This window comes from Cajanus cajan, chromosome 6, assembly GCF_000230855.2.
Source record: "Cajanus cajan strain Asha chromosome 6, NIPB_CcT2T_4, whole genome shotgun sequence".
In the NCBI taxonomy this organism is placed as follows: domain Eukaryota; kingdom Viridiplantae; phylum Streptophyta; class Magnoliopsida; order Fabales; family Fabaceae; genus Cajanus; species Cajanus cajan.
In genome coordinates, this window is record NC_138522.1 from 51,324,597 (window position 1) to 51,345,763 (window position 21,167).

Consider the following 21,167-nt stretch of genomic DNA (forward strand, 5'->3'; position numbering starts at 1 on the left):
AATAGAAAAATAAAATATAAAAAAAGGATAAATTTATTCACGCAAAAGTGGACATTAAAATCAGTTATCAAAAGAGGCATGGTCATGGTCTTGTATAGATTAAAATAAAATTATTTTTGGCTGATGATATATACACCTCCTTTTTTCTATAAGTACATTTCTTTTATATATTTTTTTAATTATAATATATTATAGTTTTTTTTATATAAATTTTATAATTTTACACTTTTAAATTTTAATTTGTTACTTTTTTCTTTTTTTCACACACTTTATTTTTTTCTTTTAATTTTCATATGCTATCAAAATAGATAGGGTGAAAGAAAGGTAAGGGGATATATGTAAAAATTGAAAAAATGAGAAAAGATGTATGAAATTTTTTTACTAAATTAAATATTGTGAATGTAAAATTAAAAAATTAAAAAATTAAAAATTAAAAAATTAAAAATATTTTAAAATTTTAATTATTTTTTTAAAAAAGAGGTGTACTTATAGAAAAAAGGAGGTACATATATCATGAACCATTACTTTTTCTTAAGGGCCCATGACGAGGAATTGATTGAATCCCGTGCGGCCCATTTACTGGATTCATCCTATATTTATCTCCACTGCGCCCCTTAAGTGCAGTATTCTTTATGACATTTTTTACAATTGATTCTCAGAAACCCTAATTCCTTCGTTCATTCAATACTCATTCCCCTGGAAAAATCAAAGATACTCTCAGGCGCAGCGATTAATTCAAAGGTTGTTAGCGATCTGACATCGCTTATTGTCGATAAAGGTCAGTAATCATCTTCTTCTTTTCATTAGAGTTGTTTCGGTATGTCATATTTTGCAATTTATATGTTGCTGCATCGAATTGCGATAATCGTATTTGTGAAATTGATCTTGTTGCCTCTATTTCCAGATCCCTTGCTCTATTTTATGTTGTCTGCTTTTTTGTACCATAGCTATTTTCAGTTTCTAATTACTTTCAACTAATCTCGTTGCCAATTTTCATTGGGGATTTGGGGGGGGGGGGGGGTTTAATTGCAAACTTAATAATAAACTTTTTTTTAATTCATTTGATTAACACACCTTGACTGATAAGTGATTAGCGGCCATTGCTTTTTCATCGATGACAAATATTGTTGAATATTTTCTTTGAGTTGAACACGAAAATAATCTCTAATCCATTAATATTCATTTATGAATGTCGCAGGCTCGTGTCTGAATTAAAGTAGTCGTCACCATGAGATTGAGAAAGGGAAATAAAGTGGAGATCCGTGGCAATACTGAACAGCTTAGTGTGGAATGGCGTAGTGCTCGAATAATTTCTGGTAATGGGCACAGCTACAGTGTCCAGTATGACCGTTCTAGCACAACAAGCGAGGCTAGCATAGAGAGAGTTTCAAGGAAGGCCATCAGACCATGCCCCCCTCTTATTAAAGGTATTGAGAGTTGGGCAGCTAATGATCATGTGGAAGCTTGTGATGCTGGTTCTTGGAAAGCGGCTACTGTTTTGAAAGTCATTGGTGGAGGCTTATACCTGGTAAAGCTGTGGGTAACTTGCAACGAGTTAAAGGTTCACAAAGTAAACATGAGGGCACGCCAATCTTGGCTAAATGGTCAATGGATTGTCATGCCAAAGGTAAACATCTATTTGCTCAATATAAATAGTACAACATTGCTTGTGATTTCAGTTTTAGTATTCTTAAAGTTTGGGCCATTTGCATCGTGGTAGAATTTCTTATCAATTTGTATATTTTTACCCTTTAATTTCGCATTGATATTGGTTGATAATTGAGTCACTTATTTTCCATGATTGATCTGAATTTTGTTTCCAACTTGCCATGCCTTGTCCTTAAGTTTGCTCATGTTTGTTCCAGGGATCAGACATGTTTGGAGTTGGGAAGTCTAGCAAGTATTTGAATTCAAAGAGTTACAAGGATCAACCTGAAAATCAGCGAACCAGAAATATTTTTTCTCCAGTATTAGATGTCAGTGGTCATCAGGAGCCTCATCTGTCCTCATCTTCAACATTGAAGAGATTGTCCCCTTATGGCTCCTCTCTTATTGAGGCTTATCCCAGAAAAGTAAGGGCTGTTGAAAATATGGGTGAGTGTGGAAGATTCAAAGCTGTAACCACAGCCTCCTTCCTGCAAAAGGTAGATGCTGTTGCTTACCCGCAAAATATTATGGGTGAAAAATGCATGCATACATCCTTTACTAATGGTACCAACCAATATTATGAAACAGGAAAGGAGAATCCTTATATTGTTTCAACACATTTTCTTGAAAGAATTGAAGAACCTGATTATTCTTGTAGTGATAGTTCAGTTGGCAGTTGTAGTGTGAAAAGTAGTAATTCAAATAAATTTTCCAGTGATACCTTATCAGGTCCTTGCCAAGATGAAGATATCTTTTGCAGTGATGCAGAATCTCTAGATGTTGGAGATGTGGATAAAGGATGCTCCATTTCTCCCGAAGAGGTTGTAGCAGATAGAATTCATAGGTTAGAGTTGCATGCCTATCACAGTACCCTAGAAGTTATGTATGCTTCTGGTCCTCTAAGTTGGGAACAAGAAGAATTATTGACTAACCTTCGTATTTCACTCAATATTTCAAATGATGAACATTTGATGGAGATAAAGAACTTAGTTTCAGGTGGTCAGCATTTTTAAATGTTTACATATGAATACCATGTTTGTACAGCCTTATTAGGTTCTGAACAAGAGTACATATTTTGAATAATTCTTTGTTCTTAATATTTCTAGATTAGGGAAATTATGTTGCTATACTCATTATGAATATATCAAGTTATGATGCTCTTTTGTTAAAGCAAAAGTTATGATGCTCTTTATTTTTTTGCCCCATTTTCTCCCTCTCTCTCTCCCTCTCTTTATTTGATGTCCTAATTGTAGTTTTCAATGTTATAAGTTCTTAGCTTTTACACCTGCATTGATTTGCAGATATGGGAGACTTGTCTGATTGATTCTTTAACTCCCTTCTAATGGCAAGTAATGATTAACAACTATCTGGTTTTACTTGGACAGCTTGATTATACTATTTAACTCGATCTGAAATCTTGCTTAATTTTGATAAAATTTATTAACTGCATTCTATTAACTCAACTTTTTCACCATTTGATTATTATTGACAAATCAACTACATTTTCCAGGGCCAGTGTAGGAGGCTTGCATGCCTTGCTTTCAATGGCTAAATATGAAGCTTGGTTTGCTTCTTCTCTCTGCAAATTAATTGGTGGCGTCTACCAATAATTTTCTTACAGAGATAAGAAATTTCTGACCATTGTTTTCTCACTGTCATGTCATGCCAGAACATCAATTTTTCTAAAAGCTCTTGATGTAATCCTCATATGGAAGATCTTCTTATGATACAATTCTTCAGATAATAAGCATTTATTTGCATGCCATGTGATGTGGATCATATTTAGTGTGACTTGAATACTTTATCCTGTCAATTGAAAAATAAAATTTAATGCTAGGATGTTTCAGTATGTGTTATATCAGTGTAGTTAATGGCACTGGTTATCTGTCACATGGCCTCCTCATGATGCATCAGCAGATGTGGTGTGTTGACATGGCAGCAAATCGCAGCTACAATAGTGATGTTGCAGCTGTTACTACGTACGGGTAAAAATCTCAAATTGCCTCCACTTTTGCATCATCAATCAAGTTGTTTTAAGGTCTTTTGCTCAATATCACCGTGCCCCTTTCCACTCCCCCTCTGTTAAATCTTCTCTCCACTCCCCTATTCCTGCCCATCACTATATGCCAACTGTTCTGCTACTGTTATGTTTTTGCAGGTCTGAGTTTATTCTTGTGTGTGATGGGTTGTGCAATTTGCACCTCACAATCCTCTGTTTCCACAGGTCCATGGCATCCTCTGTTCTGCTTTTTGAAAGAACACCTCTGTTCATTTCAGTTTTTCTTTTCTTTTTGCGTATTTTGCACTTCAGTCTTATGTTAATTGCCTTGTTAATTATGCGTTCAATATGTGGCAAACATCTATCTAGACTACGCCACTGATTCACTATTACTTTTGATTATAAAAGGACACATTTAATATTTGGTTCCCCTCAAGTATGCACTATAAATTAATTATTTTGAATCTACATAATTTTTTGGAATGCCAGTCATCACATTATCCGGTGTCTTGTTATAGTTTTTTTTGATCTGGTCACTTGGAGCTACTGGTTGTTCTTCACTTTGTTAGACACAGCTTTAGATTTTCCATTAGTTCATCAACAATATATTTAGCTCCCTTTTTGTTGGTCTGCATCGTTAAATGACCTGCCTGCTTTTGAAACCTGCTCTCTTGAAACATGTGAATTGGCATACAGGACATGGATTAATGATGCTTTTAGCATGTTTTGGTGAAAATTACTTCATGGGAGACGGTCATTTTTTGCTGAAACTTGTACGTATCCAAGAATTTGTAAAGAAACATAGGCATATAAGTATGCACATGTATTTTACTCAATCAGCTTCGTTCCTCTTTTCTTTCTTGAGCCGTTTCTGTACATGCAGCTGTCTTTTCATAAGCTCAAAATGTTGGACATTTTTCCTTAGCTACTCCATTATCAAACATATAATGGCTCTGCGCCTCTCTTAATTTGAATTCTTAGTTTCTTACATGACATGATAGTGTGTACTTTTAATTAATTTTTATCAAGAAAAATGTTGGAACTTCCTTAGAACAGCATTTTTACCTGTTATCATTGAGGCTAAGTTTATGTTTTTTTGTCTCTATTGTTTTCATCTCCAATTATGTTATTTATATGGTTTACAGTAAAAAGTTTCAAATGCATTTTTTTCTCTCATTCATTTAAGGCCATTTTGGTTGTGTATAGTTTCGGCTGTGGATACTTTGAGTCTCATTTTATTGCAATTATTCCGGAGCTCATTGATCTTTTAACTTGCATATCAAAAGGCTTGGGGAGAGGAAGTACACGAGAAGATGATGCGAAGAGGTCTCACGTGTTTTCCGTATATGAAATTTTTCTCATCAAGTTGCATCGCAAAAATTAATTTTAGTCCATGTAATCTATGTACTCTATTCGACTATTCGTTTAAATTATGTACGTTGCCACCGAATATCAATTTAAAGTTTCTTGGTAGTTGTTTAATCCACATTTTAGCGACAATTCTATTCTGTAATTGTGTTGTGGATAAAGAAAAACGTACTCTTTACTCTTTATTTTCAGTAATGAACTTTTGTACTATCCTAAGCTGGTATTTTTTTGCCTCAAATATGGTTTGTACCGCTTTTCAAAGTTAACAATTTTCAAAGTTAACAATTTTCAAAGTTAATAATTAAAGATTAATTTATGTTTGTAGAATGTGATTTTTCTTAGTTAAGAATTATGTTGGCTTAAGCTATCCTAATATGATATTTGGGGCTTTTACCAATTAACTAAGAAATTAAACGTAAGATTGACCTTGACCCTTTTTATTTGATATAGTCTTTCTATCTATAAGGTAGCTGTCAATTTGGTCGTAAGTCAATGCACTAAATCACCCCACCTAGGGTTGTTTATGGAGCATTTTGGTTTGAATTAGGGGTAGAATGAGGTTTTAATTAGTTTGGATTAGATTTATCAATTCTTTAGCATTTAGAACTAAACCAATTTAATTAACTGTTGGTTTGGTTTGCATTGATTGGATTCCCTAAAAAAAGTTTCAAATTTCTAATTGTTAAACATAAAAATACATGATTTTGTTTTAAAACTTAAATATTAATTTTATTGCAAGAATGAAAAATAACATTTATATGTAAATAAAAGTATAATATTACTTATAGTCTTAATTATAAATATTAAATTGAATTTTTAATATTAATTATAAGTAGTAATTATTAGTTTTTAAAATTACTTAAATTTAAATTTATTTAATATCTTTCATTTATTGTTAATTATATTTTTTATATATTCACTTATAACTAATATTAAATGTGATAATCATTTAATTTAAAGATATATTCGAAATAAAATTTGAAACTATGGCAAAATTAATTAATAGTAGTCATATTAATTAATTTTCTTGGTCTTGATAATCTATTTTATATTACTTATAATTAAGATTGAAAGTAATAGTTTTTTTAGTATGTGTATTGTATGAGTTAGATATTTATTATATATAATTGAAATTATTAGTTGTATGTAAAAGTAAAAATTATATTTAAAATTTGTAGAAATAGATATTTTTAAACATGTAAAATATATTTTAAATTTATGATAAATAATTTGTATTGTATTATAAAGTTATTTTTAATTATTTTATGCAATACACAAACTAATTATTATTATATAACTAAAATTTATATTAAATTAAATATGAATAAATACTATAATTGAATTTAAATTTGATGTAAGTTAAATTTTAGATTTATCATAAATATTAGTATTTTAATAAATATTAGTATTTTAATACGTGTAATTCACAAGTTAAACATGTTTATTATATATAACTAAAATTTACATATGTAAATAAATATTATATTTAAATGTGTATATATATATATATGTATATTGTATTTAAAATTTATATAAATAAATATTTTTAAAATATAAATTACTAGTATTTTAGTGTGTGTAATACACAAGTTAAATATTTATTATATATAATCAAAATTTAAATTAAATTATGTATATAAATAAATATTATGTTTAAATATATAAATTATTTAAAATTTAAGTAAATATATAAATTTAAATACATAAATTATATTTTAGGTTATAATAAATAATTTATATTATATCACATGATTATTTTTATTAATAAATTTTTTATATATTATAATTTAATTTATAAATAATCATGATGAATAAAAATTGAATTAGATATAAAGTTAAATTTCTAAAAAAAATTTTGTACAAGATAGTCATTGTGTTTATAAGGGTTGATACTTTAAATTTTATATAATTAATTTATATTTTGGCATAATATTTATTTTAATTACTGATAATTTATTTTAAAATATTAAAATTTAATTTACTAGTATTTTAATTTGTGCAATGCATAAACATGTTTATATATAATTAAATTTTATAATAATTTTTATATAAATAAATACTTTTAAACGTATAAATTATATTTTAGATTTATGATAAATAATTTATATTATAGATTTTTTTATTTATTAATAATTTATTTTAAAATATTAATATTTAATCCATAAATTATTATGATAAATAAAAAATAATTTAGATAATTTGTTGAAACAATCCCTACAAACTCTTTCATTAAAAAAAAATCTAAAAATAATTTTGTGAAAGATAACTGTTCGAATTTAATATATAGGAGATTGATTATATATAGTGACTCAAGATTATTTAAAATTGTAGATAATTTATTTTTAAATATTAAAATTTAATTTATATAAAAAATATGATAAATAAAAATTGAATTGAATAATAAGTTAAGAATATCTTTAAATATTTTCTTATTGAAAAGAAGTCTAAAAGTGTTATCATTAAAGAGAAGTCTTAAATAATGCTCGTGTTGTAAGATAATTTTTCATGTTTAATATAGAAGGTTAAATTTATTTTAAAAATATTAAAATTTAATTTCTAAATAATTATGATAAATAAAAATTAAAAATAGATAAAAAGTTAAAAAAAAATATAAAAATCCTCTCATTAGATATGAATGCCAAAAAAAAATTTCGTTAAAGAGAAATTGCTATAAATATTTTTGTACAAAATAATTGTTCATATTTAATATGTATAAGTGAATGTAAAAAATTTGAAACAAATATTTATAAACGTAATAAATTAATATTTGTAAACAAATATTAATATAAGACTCTAAGTATCATAAACTAAATTGTTCAATATTTTAAATTAAGTAAAATTTTCAAGTTATGATTATGATCCAAATATTCATGCATTATTTAAATTGTATACACAAAATGTTATATACTCTATTAGGTAAAATATACAAAAATAATTAGTTGTGTATGTTATTTAAATTTGAAAAAAAAAGTACAAGTATTCAAGCAGAAAAATTCAATCAAATTTCAACTTGTTTCTTGTTTTAAATCATTATCTACTACATGATTTTAGAAAAATGAGAACATTGATTTAAATAAATAAAGATATATTTTACTTGGTGCTTTACACGTGTATTAATTAACTAAAAATATATAGAATTTTAATGTTTTTCAAATTAATTTTTTTTATTAAATATTATAAGAATTAAGAAGTAATAATTTGGTGGCATCATGAAGTAAAAACCAATACATATATTAAATATAAAATAATTTAAAAAATTGATAATTAAAAATTGAAAATTGATTTATATCCGTTTGAAAGACTTATTTATATATTCAATATATTTTTAGTAATTAAGATTGTTTACTTTTATTATTATAAATAAAAATATTTAAGTTTCATTTACTCCACAAGTAGGATTGTAATATTTACCCCAAAAATCTTATAATTATAATATAAAATTGATCACGATAAAAGTTACTAACATTTATATTTATATTTTATATAAGTTAAACATATAATTTGGATGTCATAGATTCTTAATTTACTCCATGTATGTAAAAAAAAATTATTAAATCAATTTCTATAGATTTAAACATTATTAATTTAATTTTAGAAATCATTAACTTTCTTATATATTTATTTAATTTAGTCCTTATATATGTAACGTATTTGTTACTTTGAAGACATTTTGATATATGTAACACATTCTTAACTTAGTACCTAGATGGTTAATACATTCTTAATTTGATCATTTAAATAAAACATTTTCATACAATAAAATATTTTCTTTATTATAATAAATTATTGCTATTATTATTATCATTTAAATTTGAAGTTAATTTTCATACAATAAAATATTTGTTTTACCTTATATTTGTATCGATAGAGTTTCAGATTTCTTATATTTTTACAATCCTATATATTAAATTTTAAATATATTTGAAAATTTTTCATTTAATTATACCTTGATCTATTTCAAACACTCAATTTTATCTTATTTTGTTTAAGTTATAAGTTGATGCATTTATTGTGAATTAACTTTTGTCTACAATTTTTTTTTACCTAATTTAATTCATTTTTTCCCCTTTAAATCAAGCAAACATAGACCAATCAATTTTTTATACTTAAAACCCTTACAATTACTTTATTTTACTAAAGAAAAAAAAAACCTTTTCTATCACTGTCATTCAAATATATTTACATGTTATCGATAGACATGAACCTAACTACAAAGGATGTCATTAATAAAACTTAAGATGTAAATACTATACTCATTTCAAAAAAATTATTATAAAGTTACAATATATTGGTATTTAATAAAATATTTACATTAAATAAAGAAAAAAATGGAACGACGACATCAAGTGAAAGTTACACCATCAAAATATTTACATTAGAATTAAAAACGTCTTAAAGATTGGGAGAGAGGGTTACTATGTGCTTGACCCATCATTTGATTGTTTTTTATACTTTTTGTGTGACAATTGACCTATCAATATATTTTAATCTGTATAACAAAGTTGAAGAACTTTGTAAGAAATTACTAAAAATACCATATAGTTTTGCATGATAAGCTCCGTTATCTTCCTCAAATATGAACAACAATTTTTATGCTGAAATTTTACATATTAGGCAAAATGCTTATTTTTCAAATTTATTTATTTTATTTTACGTAAAAAAAAGATTTATCTAGCTATTGTGAATATTAGTGAGAGCATACATTACTTTAGAATTTTTACATTGAGGAAAATGACCGACTAGAAACCAACGTAAACATCTTGTATGCGAATGCCATCTATAACTTATTAGCCACCTTTAAAAAGCATATAATTACTTCATACCGAGGTTTGCACCCTTAATAGACTATTATATTGTTACTTGGATTTTAAATGTTTAAATGACACTTTTTCTAAAGTATAACACATATAAGGTTATATTAAGCGAGCAATGGATAAATAACCCAAGCAAAATGTCAATGATTTATGAATGAAATTGTATTTGAAATACATATTCATACCGATTAAGATCCACCTGTACATGAAAAATAAGATTTAAGCATCATCAATTAAAATCCACCTACACATGAAAATTATATATAAAATTAATGGCTTCAATGTAATCTTTTACAGGTATATGGTTTGTTATATAGGTCTTTGTATATTATTAAATTCTAAGCCATTGATACTTTCTCGTATTAAAATATCGTCTTTTAAGAACCTATTCTTATCCCTTACAAGGCAATTCCAAGTTAGCTATTTGATCCACTTGCCTCTTCAGTATTGAAGCATATAGAAAAATGACAAAAGAGGAGAAGAAAAATATCAATAATATGCTTAAATTCAATATTGACCAATACTACCATCATTGCAAGACACTCAATTCTGAAATTTCTCCCGATACAAATTATACCTCAAAATCTTTTATGTACAAAATAACAACAGCCAAAGCGAAATTTTAGATTACCTAATTTTGAGTAAAATATTTCCCAAATTTATGGAGACATGAAATAACTAGATCTTTCTCAATTCTAACTGTTATCTAAAAGACTCTATTAGCTTCAACTTCAATGACATGAAAACAAAAAAAAACTAAAAAAAGTAATCTAGTCAATGTTTGTGGGTAATTTTTTTTATCATGTTATTCAAAGTAACTAAAAAAGATTAATTTTCATAAATAAAAAAATCAGACCGACTAACTCCTACTTTTTTAGTGAAGTTCTCTCTCTTTCTCGTTCTAAACACATTTCTTTCTTCTTACAACAAGACGTAGTTTGATATCTACAAAATTAAAAACTGACAAAAAGAATAAAGAAAAAATAATTAATTTACTCCAAAATCACATCCACGAGTGCGACGCGTGAAACAACATTATTGTGAAATAATTAATATAAGAATCTGCAACAAATATTTATAAATAACATAACATTTATAAACAAATATAGCTCAAGACTCCTTGTTTGGTAAAATCTAAATTATTAAAAATAAATACAGCTCAAGACCACTTAATTGTGAAATCCCTTAAATAAAGCAAATGGCCAATATAAATTAAATTGTTCTAACTATATAATTAAAGTATTACAACATTTTAAATTAAAGTAATTCTTCAAAGTAGTACAACATAAATTAAATTGTTTATTAAGTTATGATCATTATTCAAACAATCTTCATGTCTTTTTTTCTCAACTCAAAACTCAAATGTCAACCTGCAAATAATATTAAATAAAAATAAATGTTAGAAATTTTTTAGTATTTATACAAAAATTAAACGTTTTGTTCAATTCATGGATTAACATATTTGTAAAGGATAAATTGGCCATCAAAATTAATCAACGTCAATTTTTTAATTATTATTTTGAATCAAATTTGACTCGATAAAAAAAACAGTAAACCCTAAAACAGTAAATTCTAAACACTCTTAAATAAATCAACTATAATATCTTATTTTTATAATATCACAAGTGACTTTGACTCAAACACTTTCATCCAATTTAACTCATTGTGAAATTGTTTTAAACACTCATTAAGTAAAAATATGTAAAACAATTATACTCAGTTTTATCCTATTTAACGTAACATGTCTCAGACACACACTCAAATTAGTTTAATATGATGATTTCAAAATTTACAATATTTATTATTTAAGTAATTAAAATTATTTAAAAATATATATTCTATATCCTTCACGTTAAATACTCAAATAAAAAAAAATTAATTTACAGAGAAAAATGTGACCGATTATCTTTAATAAAATTCTTGATCTTAATCACAATTTTTTTCCAAGACGTTGTTTGATATCTACAAAATAAAAAATTGACGAAATAAATAAAGCCAAAATAATTAATTTACTCCAAAATTATAATGGGTAAAATCACATCCACAAGTGCGACGCGAGAATACTTCTGCTTTGAAGTTAAATATAACGAAAAACAACATTAAAGCTCCAAACTACAGAAAAATAGGCATTATGTGTCTAGCTGCATCTCCCATTTCTCTTTAACATATTCAAACAACATTCAGCGCATATTTTTATTTTTAAAATATAAACATTTACAATAACGTCTAAAAAAATAAATATAAATAAAAGACTAATTAATATAAGAATATGCAACAAATATTTATAAATAACATAATAATATTAAATAAAAATAAATGTCAGAAATTGTTTAGTATTTGTACTAAAATTAAATGTTTAGTTCAATTCATGGATTAACATATATATTTGTAGAGGATAAATTGGCTATCAAAATTCTTTATTTTGAATCGAATTCCACTCAACAAAAAATAATTCTAAACTAATTTAATTAGTTTGGTTGAGATTTTCACATCTATCCATTTGGACCAAAAAAGCAAACTCTAAACACTCTTAAATATGGTTCAAATTAAACTCTAAACACTCTTAATAAACCAATTATAATGCCTTATTTTTATAACATTACAAGTGACTTTGACTCAAACAGTTTCATTCTATTTAACTCATTGTGAAATTGTTTTAAACACTCATTATGTAAAAACGTGTAAAACAATTATACCCGGTTTTATCCTATTTAACTTAGCATGACTCATACACACTCAAATTAGTCTAATATAATAATTTTAAAATTTACAATATTTATTGTTTAAGTAATTAAAATTATTTAAAAATATATATTCTATATCCTTCAATTTATCCGTTAAATACTCGAAATAAAAAAGTATATACATAGTAATTTAAATACCATGCACCAAATTAAACAGCACACGCCTAAAATTGTGATAGAGTAATTTAGTGATAGACTAAATATGTTACAACAGATAAAAATAAAGAAAGCATTGAAATATTTAGATAAAAATATGCAATAGAAATTGAAAATAACCATAAAACACTCAAAATACTTAAATGTAAGCTCCAGTAATGAAGGGAAGTTATGATAAGATCTATTGGCGAAGAACTTATCAAAGAGATCCTGAAGAAGAGAAAAAGGGAGTTGGTTCTCAAGTAACAACAAGTCTAATCTTACGATAAAGTCCAACCAAGGTTTTGAAGGATACACATCCACTGTTCTACGATGGTAAGTACTACAGAAGAGCTCAAATATAAAAGTGGAATCAACAAAGATGATCTTCACTAGTTCCTCTTTGCTGAATTCAAGGGTTTCTGAATAAAAGCGACGAAATTGGGGCTCCACACTTTGTATGTAGCGGATCCAGTCATGCGAAGCTGTGTTGGTTCGTTGAAGAAAGGCCTTGCAATAACTGAGTTTGTGTCTTTCCATGTCATGGAGGCGTGGAGGATGACTATTGTGGTGGAAAGGGCCTATAGAAACAACACTTGGAATGTAAGCATCTTCTTTAAATCTGCGAATAACTGAAGGCACTCTGTAGATGCAACACTCATCAGTTATAGGTTCCTCTGCCTTATCCACCATCGCGGCCATCGCCTCCAATTCAATCACATCCATCATTCTACTCAACCAAAAATCAACAAAGTTCAAATGAAAAGGAGCCCAAAAATCAAAATGAATATAATCTAAAGGGGGAAGGAAGGATTATGACAGAGATTACCAACTTTCTTCGAATTCAATTTCAACAGAGAGTTCTTTCATCTCAGTCACATTTAATATCTACCAATACGTGTCATCTCTTGTACTACGGTTGACCAAGACGTGATTTCTCCACCTCTCATTTTCTGCCTGTATCCCTCTTCTCTCTTTCTCTATATACATATTACAATTCTGATTAGTCATGCACGTGCAACATGCCATAGTTACTTATCTCTCTCAACCAGATTTTTTTAAAAAAAATTGTTTACAAAAATAATATGGAAAGAAATGTCTTCTTGTATATGCACTTATAGTTCTCGGTAGAAATTAACATAATCTTTTTCAAGGTCAATACTTCATATAATGTTAAAAAAATTGCAATCATGCATATTTCAATAACAAAGATAAATCATGTTAATAAGATATAAAAAGTTGTTAATTTCATTTAATTAAGATGAATCATGCATATTTTAAAAACATATTTTTTTTGCAATATATACCAATTTTAATTTACTTATATAGTTTTAAATAAATTATATATATATATATATATATATTAAGTTATTAATTATATTCTTTATTCAAATAATAAACAAAAAATAATAAATGGAAGAAAAAAAACCTTAAAAATTAAGAAATATATAATTTTAAGTTTGTTATTTTATTATTGTTATAATTTAAATAATTTAATTATATTAAAATAATTACTAGTATTTTAACATGTGCAACACACAAACATGTTTATTATTATATAATTAAAATTTATAATAAATTATATATATATATATATATATATATATTATGTTTGATCAAATAAATTATATTTAAAATTTGTACAAATAGATATTTTTAAACATATAAATTATATTTTATATTTTTAATAAATAATTAATTTTGTAGTACAATATTATTTTTATTTATTGATAATTTATTTTAAAAATATTGACATTTAATTCATAAATAATTATGATACATAAAAATCGAATTAAATAAAAAGTTAAAAAAAAAACTTAGGTACAATGCTTGTGACACCCTCTACCCCAACATTAATACATAATAAATGTAAACAATAATTTTTTTTTTCTTTTTGAGTAAATAAAATCTTTCATAGTTGACAATATCTTTCATGGATAAAACAATTGTCTCAAATATCATAGGGTACAAGATTCATATTCGTAACTCATAAATCATAAAAATTCAACATGTAAGTATCAAAACTCAAGAAATTATATAAAGGAAAATATAGATTAATTCCAGCAAAGGTGGCAATGCCTCCTAGTTAGGAATTAATTTATAACTTTCAAATCATGTAATAAAAATAATATGACAAAGATGCACATTTTGGTCTTTTATCAAGAACGTTCAAAATTACCAAAAGAAAAGGAAACTAAGGCTTTTAAAACAATAACATCCTAAACTAAGTCAAGCTATGCCCAATGTCACATCCTATCAGAGCATGCCCAACTGAAGGCTTAAGCCTCATCACCAACATCCTTATGATGATGATCACCTACAACATAATTTAAACATATACAAGAACAACAAGGGAGTAAGAAACATCTCACTCAGTTTCAGGTGCAGAAATAAAGGTTAGATAACACATACAACAATCATAAGTCATAAATACTAATCACATATAAATAATACCCATATATGATCAGTATCACATGTACACTCATTTATCATGCTATGATGTCATGGACTTGACTCATAAATGCATGCATGTGGCACCATACGGAAGTTTCACATTTCATCACTGGTAATCCTAAGGTACACTTTGTTAGCTTGTTACATCACTAGTGACCCTAAGGTACACCTGGTTACTTCACTAGTGACCCTAAGATACACTTTGTTAGCTTGTTACATCACTGGTGACCCCAAGGTACACCTTGTTAGATTGTTACATTACTGGTGACCCTAAGGTACACCTTATTATCTGGTTACATCACTGGTATGCGGCCTCAACGGCACACCTGAAGCTATATATGTATATGATGAATGTCATACCTACATTATTTCATTGACTCAACATTTGACTTAATAAAAAATTTTATTTAGTACATCATGTCATCATTTTTCATATTCTCATAATCATAGCTTGTCTCAATAGTCCATTCTTATGTCTCATGTCATTTGTGCCTATTTCACATAGTCATGTCATAATTATTCCTCATAAGGTCCACACAGGAATCCACAGAGAACATTCTTATTCATATTAAAACTTATTTATTTTAAAAATTAATTACATATTCATTTATTACTTCCAACAAGGCACAAAGTAAAGCAAACAGAAAATAAATTATTCCCACATCCCCGAGCGAAATTTCTCATTCCCCCTTACCTGGATAAGCAAGAGCTGAAACTAGAGCAGAACCTTGCTAAACTCCTTCTCTGGATTCCCTTTTTCTTTCTCTCTCTTTCTTTCCCTTTCTCTTTCTCTCTCTCTCTCTCTCATATTTTACCTTCTCAGCTATACTAATCTTTTTCTCCCCATGCCTCCTATTTATAGGCATTCAGGGGTATCCAGAACGACCCGTTCTGAATCCAAAACGACCCGTTCTGGAGCCATTCATTATATGCAAAATTTATAACTGGAATGGCCCGTTCCAAAAATCAAAACGGCCTCTTTTAAAAATCAAAACGACCCATTCTCAAAATCAGAACGACCCATTCTGGGGTTGATTTTAACACACATTGACAATAATTGGAATGACCCATTTCAAACTAAACTTTTTAGGCATTTTTAGAATCTTGGAACGACCCGTTTCACTTTGGGAACTGCCCATTCTGGAATAACCAAAATTGGCTTATTTACTAATTTGAAACGGCCCGTTCCACTTTTGGAACGACCCGTTCTGCTACTTCATAAATAGTTTACTTGGAACTGCCCGTTCCACTTTTTGGAATAGCCCGTTCTGGCCTAAAAAAAATAATTTTATATAAAAATTTTCGTAAATAATTTAAATTATTACAAACCTTTACAATATTCTATAAAACCCCTTTAATTAACTAAAATAACTATAAAAAGATAATCTTCATAAATATAAAAATAAATAATAATTAATATTATATTAGTAGAAAATTCAGGGTGTTACAATGCTTTAGGTGTGATTAGTGTTATTTATCGATTAGAGTTGAAGTTTTACCTTGGTAGTATGCATAAATGTATATTAATGAAACCTGTATTAAATACAAGTGTATAATATCAAGATAAAACATTAATTCCTCTAAAAAAAATAAAACATTAATTTTAGTTGGAGAATAACATTAACTGTACCTAAGGAACTGTACATAAGTCTTGTCTTTAAAATAATTTCTAAAGGCTATCGTCCCTTTCCCATCATGCAACGCTTCCCTAAACTAGATAGTTTAAAATTACAACAGCTCTCTAAAGATCCTTCCTATGTCGAGATCAAGAAGACTCTCTTTAGCATGCTTAATTTTAGAGCTCCAGGGGAGGATGGCCTGCATGCGGTCTTCTACAAGCATCAATGGGAAGTGGTGGGATATTCTCTCTGCCAATTGATCCAAACATGCTTCAGGGACCTGAGCAAAATTCAATCCATCAATAAGACGTTGATTAGTCTTATTCCCAAAATTGAACCCTCCACTAAACTGACACACTTTCGCCCAATAAGCCTTTGTAATGTTTCTTACAAAGTGCTAACTAAGGTTCTAGCTCAACATTTTAAGGTGGTGATGCAAGACTTAATCAGCCCGATTCAATGCAGTTTTGTCCCCAACCGCCACAGTAAGGATAATATTATAATCATGCAAGAAGTTATACATTCTATGAAGACCAAGAGGGGTAAGGTGGGATGGATGGCCATCAAAATAGACCTTGAGAAAGCCTACGACCGTTTATATTGGGAATTTGTTATTGATAACCTTAATGACATTGGTTACCCATGCAATCTGATTGATATTCTACAAGGATGTATCACTTCTTCTTCTATGCAGGTTCTTTGGAATGGAGAGGCCCTTGAAGCTTTCCAACCATCTAGAGGTCTCAGGCAGGGAGATCCCATCTCCCCATATTTATTTGTCATGTGTGTGGAAAGATTATCGCAGCTCATAGAAGATAAGTTGAGATCCAAGGTCTGGAAGCCAATCCGTATTTCCAAAGATGGGCCTTCCTTGTCCCACCTAGCTTTTGCTGATGATTTGGTTTTACTGGCAGAAGCTAACATGGAACAAATGCACCTCATCAATGATTGTCTCAACACTTTTTGTACTAGTTCTGGTCAACGTGTTAGCAAGGACAAGACACGTATTTTCTTTTCAAAAAATGTCCCTATGCAGTCTCAACTAGAACTCAGTCACGGGCTCGGTTTTGAATCCACCTCTAACCTGGGCAAGTACTTGGGTGTTAACCTGCTTCATTCCAAGGTCAGCAAAGCTACTTTTGCAAGTGTTATTGACAGAGTGGAAAATAGATTAAGCTCTTGGAAAGCCTGTACCCTCTCCCTAGCTGGTAGATTGACACTTACACAATCTGTTCTAGCGGCTCTCCCCTCCTACATCATGCAATCCACTTTTAATTATCCCTCGATCCATTTGTGATGAGCTTGATAAAATTTGTCGTAGATTTCTTTGGGGTGGGAATTCTAATCATAGGGGAGTCCACATGGTTGCGTGGGACAAGTTGTGTACCTCTAAGAAAGTAGGGGGTTTAGGTCTCAGACCCACCAGAATCCTTAATGAGGTTTCATGCTCAAGCTGGCTTGGGAAATCTGTACGAAGCAATCTGATCTATGGGTTCAAGTGCTTAGATCCAAATATAAATGTGTACCTAATCTAGTCCCAATCATGTCTCATAATCAAGAATCCTCGAACTGTTGGAGAGAAATCTCGCATTCTTGGAATTTATTTATCGACAACGTTGTTTGGAAGCTTGGTAAAGGAAATCTTATTTGCTTTTGGAAGGATAATTGGATCCCAACGGTGGGACCTCTCTGTCATAAGGCTATTTCTTCCCTCTCAGAACAACAATTAATCTGGAAGGTTCGTGACATGGTTACAGAGAATGGGCAATGGAACTATACTGGCTTACTATCTGTGCTCCCACTTAACATTTGTAATATTATTTCCACAATCTCGCCTCGCAACATGTCTTGTGAACCTGATTGTCTCCTTTGGAAACCTTCACAGGATTGTGTCTTTTCTGTCAAATCAGCCATTTCCTCTCTAAGTGCCCATAACCTCACTCCCCCTCAACACCCTCAAGTCTTTAAGCTCATATGGAAGTGGCCAGGACCGCAACGAATCAGATTGCTCTTGTGGAGGATTGTGCATAATGCTCTTCTAACTAATGAGAATCGTAGTAGGAGACGCATGGAAAAATGTAATTTATGTCCTGTTTGTCAATCGCAACCTAAGACGACGTTCCATGTGTTGAGGGATTGCCCTCCCACTGAACTCCTTTGGCGAAAACTCTTATTCCAATCTCATGAGACTTTCTTTGATGACATGGATATTCAACTTTGGATCCTTCATAATTTAGATGATTACTCTATTAAGAGAGGGAGTTGGAACATTGATTTCAGTGTTATGGTGGACCTTATTTGGAGACGCAGGAATGAATTAGTCTTCTTAGACAAATGGGAGTTGAACTCCATCATTTTGACGAAGAAGAGTAGATATGTTGAGGATATTGGCCATGCTAAAAGAGACCTTACGAGCATTTCAAGGTTTCAATGTAGGGAGATCCTTACAGTCCCATCTCAGAGGTCTCCTTGGGTTCATGTTTATTGCGATGGAGCACATTCACACCGAACCAATAAGACTGCTTGTGGAGGCTTGCTTATTAATCATTCAGGCATGTATGCAGGGGGGTTTGCTTGTTCTCTAGAAGCCAATTCTGTTGTTCAGTCAGAACTTTAGAGCATATTTCATGGGTTAAGATTAGCTTTAGCTAAAGGATTTACTCACATTTATATCATATCATACTCTTCCCAGACATTATCTATGATTAATGGGGGGAGTGAGCTTGGACAATCCAAACAGTTAGTGGATTCAATCAACTCCCTTTCTCAACAAACCCAAGAGACCAAGTGGGTTCTTATTAGTAGGTAAAGCAACACGGCTGCTGATTCTTTCGCAAAGTTTGGTCTTTCTCTTTGAGGATGACATGTGTATTTTTGAGTCTCCTCCACTTTTGTTGCAAATACTCTCTATAATCTCACTCATTTGGGTGAAGATCATGTGTAATTTTCTCCTTTTGGGTTTGTAACCCCGTTTTATCATAATAAAAAAAAAAATTCTAAAAGTTTTCTCGTTGAAGAAATGTTCTTAAAAACACTATCACGTAAGATAAAAATTTATGTTTCATATATAACTAATATTTTAGAATATGTAATGCACAAATTAAATATATACTATATATTTATTATATGTAACTAAAATTTATAATAAATTATATATATATATATAAATAAATATTATATTTAAATATATTAATTATATTTAAAATTTATATAAATATGTATTTTTAAACGTATAAATTATATTTTAAAATTTTGATAAATATAGTTAATATATTTCAATGAGAGGGTTTGTATGAATTTTTTTAACTTCATATCTAATTCAATTTTTATTTATTATAATTATTTATTAATTAGATGTTAATATTTTAAAATAAAAAATTACAATATAAATTATTTATCATAAATCTAAAATATAATTTATAAATTTAAAAATATTTATATATACTTATTTTAAATATAATTTATATATTCAAATATATTTTTTTATGCATAATTTATTATAAATTTTAATTATATTATATATAATAAGTATATTGCACAAATTAAAACACCAGTAACTAAATAAACTTAAAAGTAAGAGAATTTCTACGGTACCCTCTGTAAAAGAAGGGTACCGGTACTGTCGATGACGTGTCGATGATGTGTGATCCAAATCACTTATAATTTTATAATTATTTACAATTCAATATCCACGTCAATTATAATGAAATTCACGTTTTTTAATATTTTTTCGGAGTGTTTGCTTCGTGTTTCTTCCTCTCTTTTTTTCGAAATGTTTGCTTCGTGTTTCTTCCTCTCAGTGGTAATGGTCCCCAATAGGGTTACCACAGGGCTTGGGAGGGGAACCAGTGAGGAGCAAGATGCGAGGTTTACCTCTCACGAAATTAGGGTATTCGGGGTTTTGGAGGAGCCAAGCCTTGCGTTCTTCGTCCCAATTGCAGATCTTGGGGCCCAGGCTGTAGGTCACGTTAGGGTTCAAGGGGGCTTGCTCGTCGGGGTTGTTGGGGTCGGCGTCGGAGCGGATCTCGGCCAGGATGCGGTTGGTCTCCTCCACGAGATTCTGGTTGACGGCGTCGGCGTCGGAGGAGCCGAGGTTGACGCCGATGGTGCCGCGGAGGACGAGGATGTCGTCAGAGACAAAGGTAACCTTGGAGGAGTCATGGTCGACAGTGGAGAGGAGGGAATAGTGGAGGGCGGAGGAGGAGGGGAGGGAGGAGTGGTAAATGGCTGTGGCAAGGGAGTTCAAGAAGTAGGGAGAGGGGTTGAGGCGGAGGGGAGGGGAGGGGAGGGGAGTGGGAGACGGAGGGGCAAGGGAGAGGTGGGAGACGGAGGGAGGGGAGAGGAAATCGTATAATTATAAAAATATTAATAAAAACTTAAAAATAAA

General features: G+C 29.3%; 1 protein-coding gene and 1 long non-coding RNA gene across 26 annotated transcripts; one reads left to right on the top strand and one right to left on the bottom strand.

Annotated features, from left to right (window-relative positions):
• The first annotated feature begins 615 nt into the window (after positions 1 to 615).
• LOC109792195 (uncharacterized) lies at positions 616 to 5,132 on the top strand. Of its 25 annotated transcripts, none has more exons than XM_083077539.1 (7): positions 616 to 778; positions 1,199 to 1,627; positions 1,866 to 2,643; positions 2,949 to 3,632; positions 3,806 to 3,871; positions 4,343 to 4,419; positions 4,853 to 5,132. In XM_083077539.1, exons 2-4 carry the CDS (start codon positions 1,229 to 1,231, stop codon positions 2,969 to 2,971), a joined length of 1,200 nt encoding a protein of 399 aa, XP_082933665.1. In that variant the 5' UTR covers positions 616 to 778; positions 1,199 to 1,228; the 3' UTR covers positions 2,972 to 3,632; positions 3,806 to 3,871; positions 4,343 to 4,419; positions 4,853 to 5,132. The 25 variants fall into 25 exon arrangements, with proteins under 25 accessions (XP_082933665.1, XP_082933668.1, XP_082933661.1 ...); XM_083077542.1 differs by having other exon boundaries at positions 4,933 to 5,132; XM_083077535.1 differs by having other exon boundaries at positions 2,949 to 3,685; positions 4,343 to 5,132.
• A 7,672-nt stretch (positions 5,133 to 12,804) lies between these two features.
• LOC145959131 (uncharacterized) lies at positions 12,805 to 14,031 on the bottom strand. The gene is made up of 2 exons (XR_014434872.1): positions 13,537 to 14,031; positions 12,805 to 13,437 (listed from the first exon to the last, which is right to left on the bottom strand). It is a non-coding gene; the product is annotated as an uncharacterized LOC145959131 (long non-coding RNA).
• Positions 14,032 to 21,167: the final 7,136 nt, after the last annotated feature.